Genomic DNA, 11646 nt, shown 5'->3' with positions numbered 1-11646 from the left:
CTTTCCCTGTCATTCTTGACAGGCAATTGGCTAATCTATTAATAAAAAGTGCCTGATTGCCGAGAAGGACAGCATCAAATTGGGAAGAAAATATAAAATGTCTCCCCCCTACTCCTGTACCCAAATCAGGCTGGGCTGCTTCCCATCTCTGGCACCCATGTTAAGGCCAGACAGCTCCCTGCTGCTCCCTGATAGGCAAACAGATCAGGGTTCGGCTGCACACCCCATCTGGGGCCACACCAGCCTCATATACTGGATTGAGACCACTGGCTGGATTAGACCTACAGACAGACTAGCACTACCCATTCAACCTGTGGGATGAAAAGGTTGGGCACCATTGTGCTAAACCAATCTAATTTCTTGTCTCTTCTCTTCATGTGGAAAGGCAGATAGCCTACGCTGTTCTGACCAAGTCAGAACACCTTCAACATCCTTAAAAAGGAAAAGTGAATTTGCTTCCTCTTCGTCAACTCATATATACCAATGCAGTGGTACTATCATCTGATCTGGTACTAGTATCTGATACTAGTTGACAGACAGTTGGAAGCAGAGAACACCCCCTCAGATGATCCTTAGGTCTACCTAGTAACTGACTTGTCTCAGAATTGACTCTGGTCCTGACTGGTTGCAATTTCTTTCTGATACAGGAAGAAGCAAACTTGGAGCATTCTCATAAAATTGGGCCAATTTTAGAATTTCCATGCATAAAACAAGTACAATGAATAATATCAGGAGCTTCAGAAGTGTGTGATGACCTAATTCAGTATATCAACAAGATGATGTTCTTTTATTTAACCTGAAATGAACATTTGTGCTCATCAAGGCTCAGCACCACTCCTAAATACAGAAACTGATGAGACAGGAAAGAACTCTTCTGTCATTAAACACCGAGAACCAGTGATTCTACACACGGGTTACTATCCCCCCTAGTTCCCACAGGGCTATGGACAGGAAAAGATTGTTAAAGAAGAATAAATGTTTGTCTGTCTGTCAGAACAACCACTAATACTGCAGGGAACATTATGAATACTTTAGCCCTAATAGATGTGTCCTGACCTTGAGTTATAGCAGCAGACATTTAGAGTGAAAAATATTGAGTGCCTGCTTGACACATAGGGATAGTCTTCTTTGAAGTCTAATGTAGGTGTCTGAGCTGAGTGGTTACTTGTTATAATTGTGTCTGCCAAAAATAAAAGAGGGACAAGACTAAGGCCTCAACAGCCCAGAGGTGACTCAATAAGTCACAGAAGTGACTCATTTTCTGACTCTGACAAAATGAGTATATTTAACTATGGGATTGATAAGCAGGGATCCTGGTTTTCCCTGATAAAAAAAAAAAAAAAATCACAAATTCTAATAAAAAATTTCAAATCTGGGATTAAAATGAAAGGCCCCTCACTCCCTCCTACAATCCCCCTGAGCCTGTTTGTGCCCCTCAATTCCCCCCCAACAGCCCCTGGGCTTGCTCATGCCACTCACTGCCCCTCCTCCACAGCCCCCTTGCCCTGCTCGTGCCCCTTGCCCCTACAACCCCGCCCCACCGCCCTGCTGGAAGGGGCCCCTAGCCAGGGACCTGGGTCCGCAGCAGCTGCTGCTGCAGCAGAATGGAGCCCGCCTCCACCCCTCCCACTGCCTGGCTGCTGTGGGCTGGGGGGGCGGCATGGCTGCTTGTTGCTGTGAACACTCCTGGGGGGTGCAGAGGGGACCCATGCCCCCAGATCTCTGCGTGGGACAGGTGTGGGCTGTCCGCTGCAGGCTTGGACTCCCACCTTGCTGCCCTCCCCCAGCACGCGTTCCCTGCAGCACTGGATCACATTTGCTGGGCTGCAGCGGCCTTGAGGGAGGACAACAGGGCAGGAATCCAAGCCCACAATGGGCAGCCCACTTCTGCCCCACATACAGATAAGGGGTCTCCCCTGCACCCCGGAAGTGAGCTCAGAAGCAGGGAGCTGGCTCCCACCCTGCCCTGCTCCCTGGATGAGCCACCAGTGGCCCTGTCCTGCTCCCTGCTGGGGCCTTGCTACTGTGCACTGCAGCCCCAGGCCCCAAGCCCCAAGCCCCACCCACTGTTCGGTTGGGGAGCAGCCCCAGCCCAAGTCAACTCCCTCTCTCCCTCCATATGGGTTCCTCAATTCCACCCCCCTACCTCCACCTACAGGAGCTGCTTTCCAGACTGCCTGGTGGTCATGTACATATACATGCACATGGTGCCCCTGCCTGACCACCCTCCTCCTGCTCCCTCCCAGCCCCTTACAGGCTGGAACTCGGCCTGCAGAGAGCTCTTTGCAAAACTGCAAAATCTGCAGGTTTCTCCATGAAAATGAGAAATCCATGTTTTGCTCAGGTAAAGGGGAAAACCCATGTTTTTCTCCATTTTCCGTGGGAAATGGAAAAATTGGATCTCTGTTGATAAGAAGCACTAGCTTTGCTAGTGCGCTCCCATTTAGTCTTGATTTTTAATTCAAGCACCAGGAACACAATGTAGTAGAACATAATTTTTTTGCATGAACAAGAAACTCTTTGAGAGTCTGTCCAAAATTTCCCCTCAGACACAGACGGGGGAAGTGAACAATGGGGGAGAATGAGAAGAAAGAGAGGTAAGTATACTGTACTATAGCCATAGATGCATTTTAAAGTAATTTAGCCAAATAAAAATCTTTCAACTCTATAGACATTTTTAAAATTAAATAACTAATTAAGGTAACTAGCAACCTTCTCCCATTATCTCAAACTTCTAAGAAAAAAAATCCAGATGATGCTGCATTTTGAACTGAATGGATCTTCCATTTAAAGTTCTGAAAGAAAAAGTTCAAGTCCTGAGAAGTGCAGAAATCTGGCCTCTATGTGGGCTCAGTGTAATATTTTACTGCTCTTTTTTCCTTACCATTCAAATATGCCAATCTAGCAGTATGTGATTTAGTCTTCAATGCTTTTAAGGTGGATGGAGGAGATGCAAAGAAGTAGATTTAAAAGGGAACACTACTTCTAATATGTGGGACTGTCCTTTGGTTTGGTATTGGTATAAATTGGGTGCATCTACAATGCAGTAAACTCCAGAGCAGTTCGAGCTGGAGTCAATTGCTCCTGGGCACAGTGTCTATACATGTGCCCAGGATGGCAGTAATTTGAGCCTGGGCAGAAGAGCCCCAGGCTGGCATGGAGCAGTGGGGATCAGCCCTGGGCTCTGGGTGGTGGTGTAGGGGCTGGCAGGAGCCAGGAATCTAGTCCCCAGTTGGCTGGGCTGACTGGGTAGAATTTGGTCACAATTTGAGCCCAGTGATCACCATCTACATGTGCATTTAATCTCACTTAACATTGCTGTAAGATATTCCTTAAGGCTGTAGTCAAAGAACTTGAGGGAGCTGCACATCAATCTGCATTCTGAATAGTACAGAAGCTATCCTTAGGGCATCCTAAGAGCAGAAATACTTATTCTGAAAAAATCTCTGTCTCAGAGAATACTGGTTAATGTTTCTCTACAACTTTGTATTGAGGATTCTAAGTAACTGAAGTAAAGTTTTTGAATTCTAAGTAAAGTACACTGAAATTTGCTTTCTCCAACACTCCCCTCCCAACCCATAACCACATCAATATATAGTACTATGTCATCACTAAAATATATGATTATCTTGGTCTGGAATATGCACAGCGCCACAAAACAGAGTCTGCAAAGTACTAAATTAATCACCAGTTTTTGCAGCTTTATCAGTTATATACAGAATGTGTTCACATCCACGCAGGCATTTCTTAGATTTTTAATGCAACTTGAGTGATTCCTCAATTAGCTTATGATTTGGATGTTATTTTTAAGGACAAACGGATTTTTCCTGCCAACACCTGTATTACTCAACCACTGTCTTTTACCATGTGTGATGAAAGGAAAGCAGGAAATACAACAAATACGTGCTCAGCATTGGTGTAGTATATCTGCAATTATAATTAAACTTACTTCTTTTTTATTTAGCTGCTATATTCCATTACCTCATTCCACCATTTAGAGAACAATTGTTGCAGAAGAAAGAGCCATTTTATTATTATTTTGAGTTTACAAATCATTAAATGACTAATTTCAAAGATCTGACATTAAGAAATGTGGTAGTTCACTACTGCTTAATACCAAACGAATAAAATTAATACATACCCAGTTGCCCACATAATTGCATAATATTAGTTTAATTACGCTTAATGGCATAAAATATGTAACTAAGCAGAATAACTATTATTAACATCTTTCAGTAAGTATAAAATAATAACTGAAACAAGATTTTTGTCAAGTCTACAATGCCTTCAGATATATGGACATAAATATCAAGACCTCCAACTTCAAACTAAACTTGTGATCAAATTATTGCTGAAACCAACATATCTTTAGAGTAATTTCTGGTTCTTAATGAAGAGTGTATCCCTCCCTTCTAGTCTACTGGGGACTTCTAGTCAGCCATAAAAGAAAATGTTACATATCCTGCAAACTTTTCCTATACCAGATGAAAGAAATAAAAAAAATTTTAGCTATATAATATTAACAAGCACAATGTGCCATTCTTACAAAAACTGTTTAATACTGCAACACATCTATAAGGACTATTTTTTGTCTCTCTTCAAGGAGATTAATTAGGCATGACCTTTATGTACTGACTATATACTCTAGAGTTCACTCCCTGTCATGACTAAGCTGATTAAACAGAATAAGAAATAACACTGCCTTTTCTGAGAACTGACAATTTGACTAGAAAACTACAAGTAAAATAAAACGTTTATTAAAAAACCCACTTCATTAAGCTATGTATTCTTAGCTCTGTCCATAGAGAAGCATGGAATTTTTGGGGAGATATCTTTTATGGACTAACTGGATGGTTCAGATAAAGTCAGACAAGCTTCTGAATGCAAGGCATTCTATATCAGGTCTGAAGAGGGAAGCATGCACAGCAATGATTAAGAACAGTGGGTAGAGCTGTAGCTCTATTCACAGTACTATACACTATAATATCAGACTCAAGTATGCTATGAGACAAACTTGTAATAAACAATTGCAGCAACTGTAATTTAGTCATATCTACTCATCAACTATGTGAACATTTTTCTGGTATTCATGTAATACACTTGATTTAAATAATTTTCCTGTCTAAATTAACCATTTTACAGTAAGATGCTTTTTGTACCTGGTGTGTAATTAAATCGTTGAGACTGGCTTTTTTTCCTCTTGCCATTGCAAAGATAAAACTGCACCTGGACTGCAGCTGTAATGGCTTTGTTATGGTATGGAGGAACTTCAAGAACAATGTTAGTCTAAATGAAAGTAAAAAAAAGGAGCATTACTTTTATAATGTAAATAAAAAAAACACACCTGTTAAGTACAGAATAACTGAATGCAAGACTTAAGCAAATGGGTACTTTTTGTTAGATGACTTAGGTCTACACATCTTCTTAACAAACAAGAAACAAGAAAATGACAAACATCATTATGCAGGAGTCTTCCTCCCTCCCTTTCTCCTCAGCATAAACATTCTAGAGATTACAGATTTTTTATTAAAAACACATATTTATCTCAAATATTTATGTATCTTTTAAGGGTGTTAGAATGCTGTAGCTGCAAACAGAAACTAAACTTTGTAACACTGATCTGATAGGGAAAATTTTAATATAGTGGTAGTAAGTTTTCACTTTAATACAATTAATCTTCCAGTTTTTCAAAACGTTTAACATTTTAGTTTCTTAGGAAGCAGCAACCCAATGACTACTTTACATTTTTGTTACACCAATTCAGAAGGTTTCTAGCTGAGGTAAGTTAACTTGAAGAACTTGTTCATATGTACCTACTTATTTACTTTACAAAATCTTAATTCAAGTACAAACACACAGAAGACCAATTTCATACTTTAAAATAAAATAAAACAACTTTACAAAGAAAGAAAATTAAGTTTCTCACCCCTTGACACTTTTCCCTAATTATTTTCCCTTCTACCTCCCACTGAGGTCGACCATCTGTTGAGAGAAATTTACAAGAAATTCAAATGAAATTTCTTATCCTTTGAAATACTTTTAATATTGTGAAATGTATTCACTTTCAGTTATAAAAAGCAGTTCATAGAGGATACTACAACTATATTATAAATGAATTAGGCAAACAACAAAAGATTCCTTATGTACTTTAATCTGCTCAAAATTCCAGAAATTCTAATTATTACAATATATATTTTTTGCATTTTGCAAATATTTCTGATAAGATTTCTTATTTAGGCTTCTATTACAATGCAAAAACATGAACATTATATACACATTTAGTTTTTAATTCTAAAACATATATTTACACACACACACACACACACACACACACACACACACACACACACACACCATACACAATATATAAGGGGAGACTACTCATTAGTTCCCCTCACACATGCATAATTATTAAAAGTTTGGGACATTGGACATATTAAATCCCTACTTTGGGGTAACTCTCTTGTTTTGCAGTAGATACCTGGTAATCTGGAGTTACTGCACAGTCGCATCAAGGAATGGCTTTTTTTTTTTTTACACTGACTGCACAGTAGCTTGTGACTAGTGTGCAGTAGTGTCATGTCATGCTTCCTACCATGTGATGCTACTGTGCAGTAGTCACAGGCTACTGTACATTAAGTGTCTTATGTAGACACGGCCACTGAGAGCCAAATTTTGGTTCAGGAAAGAAAGTTTGCACTAGGTCAGATTGGCATTGACAATGCAAGATTTTGCCTTCCTCTGTAGCATGGGCTTAGTCTTCATAGAACTTCTGAGCATGTATTAACAAATTACTTCCTTGTAACTACAATGTCAGGGCACTGACAATGACATCATATGCCCTGCTTTTGTCTACAGCATGTTATAGGGTGTTGCTGGTGTTTTTAGTATAGTGTAGTTGTGTAAGGATGTGAAGTGGAGGCTTCTTTGGGTAAATAATCACAGGGGGCTGGACTGAGAGAGAGACCTTCCACTCCTACATTCCTATGTTGAATGTGGCAGCCTGAAAACTGAAGGCCTGAAAGCACCAGAGGACAAATAACAATTTGTAGTTTAAAATAATGGCAATTATGGCTGATGATTTAGAGAATTTTCACCTAACTCACAAGGAGCTAATGATTTTCAATACTGTCTGCTATCAAATTTTATTCAGAAATGCTATCTTTCTTGTGTAAGTCAAGTTATTTGTACCCATAGATGTTTGCAAGATCAGAACCTCAAGTATCAGGCATGGCATATAGTTTTCCTTTTCCAGATTTAGGCAAGTTTTGTGTAGTTGAGTTTTAGTGCCTGACACATTACAGACAGGTTTAGTTTTCAAGGGAAGTAAAAAAACAAGATGTGTATAGTTTGAAAAAAGAAAAACCTGTTAGAAATGAAGTCCTTCAGAACTACTTTCCACTGTTGCTATTGTGTTAATTTTGGGGAGAAACTTCATTATACAGGTCACACACGTTTACATTAGTGTCTCAATTTTATTTTTTTCATATTAATAGGTTCACCCTCAGAGATGCATCAAGTTTAAGATGATAGTTTTGAAAACAAAATAAATATAAAATATAATTCTTCATAATATTTCCCTACAGATACTATTAGTATTGATAGTCTAAGGAAAGCTGAACAATATTTTATCCTTATCCCAATGGTTTTTGTTTTTATGCACACACGAATTAAGAAGGAAAGAGTCAACATAGTAATCTTTTACCCTGGGTGAATTCAACACCTTAAACTACAATTCCCCACTAGAGTTGCCAGTAGTATTCAATATAAAGAGCAGGAATATCTGCTCAGACAAGTAATATTATTGCTTCCTTATCTGGCTCTGCACAAGGTGCATAGGGCAGTTTTGCTTGACTGTGGCAGTAGCACCTAGGTTGAAAACCAGAGGTAAACTGAGGTACTACAGTGGTGGTTCTGAACTGGAGTGATGCCAAATTCAGAAATGTTATGGAGAAGTGCCTTGTATCTAAAAGGGTTGAGAACCACTGTATTTGACTTACAGGGTTGAATACATTTTGCCAAAGTTTCTCTCAATATCTAAATAATTGGGGGGTGTTTTTATATTTGCTCCAGGGAGTTGCTCTAATAAAAGTGCCTGCCACATCTCATATATCAGTGTCCCTGCACTTCAAAATGGTGATGGGGGCACTTTAACTGAAGCTTGTTCGATGAACTTTAGTTAAAGCACCTCTGTCACCATTTTGAAGCATGGGGATGCTGATACATGAGATGTGGACACTGGCTGGAGAGCACTAATTAGCACACTTAACCAGACTTGATTAGTCGAGTAATAACAACATGTCAGAGCAGCCTCCTGGCACATCTAAAAGCACCCTAAATGCGTGAAAACGACTTAACACAGACGGGGCAACTTGAACTCAAGGTATTTCAATGCCATTATTAAATAACACAAAAAATTAGCCAGTTAACACTGTTAGTAAAAAAGTGAAATTTAATGGAAAATTAGGAAAGAAATCATTAAAAGAAATGCCATATAACCAAATGGTGAATTTAGGTTCCTAGTCTAAAATTACACCAGTGGATTCTTAATTATAGAAGGTAATATTTAAGAGGTAAGGTGGATCAGTATCAAAATATTTACCAGAGGAGATAAAAATATGGAGAGAAATCTTAAATACCAGAATATTTTTAAGAGAACTGAACTCATCATTCAAAAAGAAAAATGGAGTGACACTAGATTTGGATGGAATCCAAATCCATTAGATTGGATCCATTAGATCCATTGGATGCATTAAAATCTCCATATACAGGGAGTTTTAAAGTACAGACAAAATCAGTTTTACATATAAATACAGGTGGACAAACTGTTTAAGACAGTGGTTGTCAACCTTTTAAGACTTGAGGTACCCCTTGGAAACGCCAGCTTTTAGTTTTCATTCTTTTTTTTGACTACAGAAAAATAATAGAGTTTTCTGTTGAAAATAACTCAGAAAGACCACAACTATGGACTTCTAGTTGAAATATCTGGTTCATCTTGTGAATCATGTTTGTAAACTTGACAGTGCTATCTCAAAGCACCTCAGAGTGCCATGGCACCCTGGTTAAGAATCACTGGTTTAAGAACTTCGGAAAGAAACTGCAAAAAAAATGGAAAAAAGGATTTAAATAATTAGAAAAAAAAAGCTAGTATGTAAAAAGAAAAGAAAAATCATACTTCTTGTTTGAGTCCTATTCCCATGCCTTGCTCTGTTAAAATGAAACAAGCACAAAATCCTTAACTTTGCCAAGCTTTTTAGCTTTCCAAATTTGGTAGAAACTGAACCCTTGTGCTCAAACTACAACAATCATAACCTCAAAGCTCTAGAACCTTCTCAAGGGGCAGTCATACCTCCCAAAATTCAGTGTTTCTAAATATTTTGCAATTAGGTAAGAAATTCAATTTCAATGAACAAAAAAATGTTTCACACACCTCGAAGAAACACTCTACAAACCGAAGGAACATGATGGAAAAGTGAAACTAAAAAAATGATATTTTCCAATAAGAATTACAGGTAAATAATAAGTATCTATAAAGGTATAATTATCAGTTGGATGCCAGTTACTAGAAAGGCTAAGACTTTGAGAAGGATAGCATAAATCAAAATATAAGTAATGACAACTGCAGTAGCTCGGAAAACTTATCTGGCCGATGTCAACCATAAGAGTTTTTTAAAAACTGAAAAGCAGGGTCACATACCTTAAAAACTAAATTGTTAAGATGATAAATTTTCTAGTTTTTATGATAAAAGAGGGCAGAAGGCCTTGACTATATACACTTTCAGGAAGTGTGGTCAAATAAATAAAGATCTTTAAAAAGAGATAAACCCATCTCCACATGCAAGTACAACTAGCGAGGCGAAATGTTTGAGTATCCTACCCTTAATGTGCGGAAACCCCCCCATTACAGTCCAAAGCACAATTCATTTCTAGTTGATCATGTAGTCTGATTTGTGCGTCTCAAACACATGCAGATTAGCACCACAGCTTTTGAACACCAGGTCCAATGGGCGGATACAGCATCATATGACAGCATTATATGCCTAACAATTCCCTCCCAGAATTGTTTGCAATTTGAATACACGTATGTGCAACTGCTCATCTACAAAGAAATGACTAGTAATGATAATTTTGTGAACATGAACACCTTCCTGCCAAGATGCCAACATAATACTTCTGGAGCCAGACCATGCTGGGAACTGTGCAGGTATAAGTCAGTAAAAATTAAGGTAATTAAAATCTCAGTAGAGCAACAGTCTTTTGGTACTGGAAGGTTAGTAGGTTCAAATTCAGGCAAGTAGTGGAAGCTTCTACATGTAGTTACCAACCAAACTATGGAAATGTTCATCTACAATACCACTTGAAAGTGTCCACTAGCTGGCGAAATTTTCTCAGATTGTGACTGTCTTATTGGCCTGTGTGAAGTGGCTAGTATTGACTTCGGATTCAGAATTGGCCGATTTGGGGGACAGTGATCTGATTCAGTGATTCGAATCACTGTCCCAAATCAATTTGGCTGAATCTGATTCGGAGATTCAGCAGCAGAATCTCTGAATCAGCCAGGACCATCCCCAGCAGCCCAGCAATCGGTGCCCTGCCTGTCCCAGCTCCCGGCACTTGGAAAAAAGACACCTCGAACCAGTGGGTGCTGCCAGGCAGGGGAGAGATCCCCGCTGCCCCCCATACCCCCGCACTGCATGGGGGACTCTGCACATACACCCCAACCCTCCCCCTGCTGTCCCAGCCTCCCCCATGGTGGCTCCATGCACTGCAGCTCCAGCTCTTTAAGAAAAAAAAAAAATGAGAAAAAGCCCAGACTCACCTCTCCTGCCAGCAGGGGGGCAATCCCCGCTGCCCCCTGCCATGTGGAGAGGCTCTCCCATGAGCCCCCTGAAGCCCCAAGGCCACTGCAAGAGCAGTGAGCCCTGGGGCTTTTCTCCATTTTTCTTTTTTCTTAAAGGGCCAGAGCTGCAGCAGGCAGGGCAGTGTTGCATTAAAAAGCCTGAATGAATGGCCAGGCCACTCTGGCACGTCCATGCTAAGCTGTGTGCAAACACGCATCAGCTTCTGAGTCAACTTCCACACCGGGAAGCTGGGGCGAAAAGCAGACACTCGTGGGTGTGCTCTGAAATATGAAATATACACAACTGTACAAGCAGCGAACGCAAGTTCAAAAGGTAATTGGCTAAAGCAAAGTATAAAACACCAACACAAACACTGCCACGTCAGAGAGAGAACGAACACGAAATACAGAAACTAAGCGCCACAAGGGCAATCGGACTGATCATCCGAATAGCTGCTCTCCCCTTCTCTTGCGAAGACGTCTCAGAGGCCTCCACGGAAAACACTTGGAAATGTCAATCCTTTGGCTAGCTTGCTTGGTAATGTATTGTGTGTGACCCTGTCGGTGAATTAGTTATATCCGCCTTTTATTAGTTATATCTGCTTTTTAACTGCTAGCTTTATAAACAGTTAACAGGCAATATTGCGCGTTTATAATCAGCTATATGTTTGTCCTGGAGTCTGTCAAATGAGCAGCTGACCAGGTCTGAGACTAAGGTTCCACTCAGCCGCCCCAAGGCGCTCAATCAGTAGCCTTGAAAGCAAGGGAGTGGACCTGAACCTCGTGACCCAGTGGACCTTACCCTT

The 11646-nt window shown here is 39.9% G+C and overlaps 1 protein-coding gene across 1 annotated transcript in view; it reads right to left on the bottom strand.

Moving 5' to 3' along the window:
* Positions 1–11646, bottom strand: part of NFATC3 (nuclear factor of activated T-cells 3) — a 193219-nt gene that overhangs the window by 43671 nt on the left and 137902 nt on the right. The window contains exons 7-8 of the mRNA XM_019505292.1: positions 5927–5982; positions 5160–5286 (exon numbers count right to left, since the gene is read on the bottom strand). Coding sequence (XP_019360837.1) covers positions 5160–5286; positions 5927–5982 — 183 coding nt within the window. The remainder of the gene's footprint in view (positions 1–5159; positions 5287–5926; positions 5983–11646) is intronic.

The sequence above is a fragment of the Gavialis gangeticus genome, unplaced genomic scaffold (assembly GCF_001723915.1).
Source record: "Gavialis gangeticus isolate Ggan-Ray unplaced genomic scaffold, GavGan_comp1, whole genome shotgun sequence".
Taxonomy (NCBI): Eukaryota; Metazoa; Chordata; order Crocodylia; family Gavialidae; genus Gavialis; species Gavialis gangeticus.
Note: the sequence above shows the minus strand (reverse complement) of the source record. Positions and strands in the feature narration are given on the sequence as shown.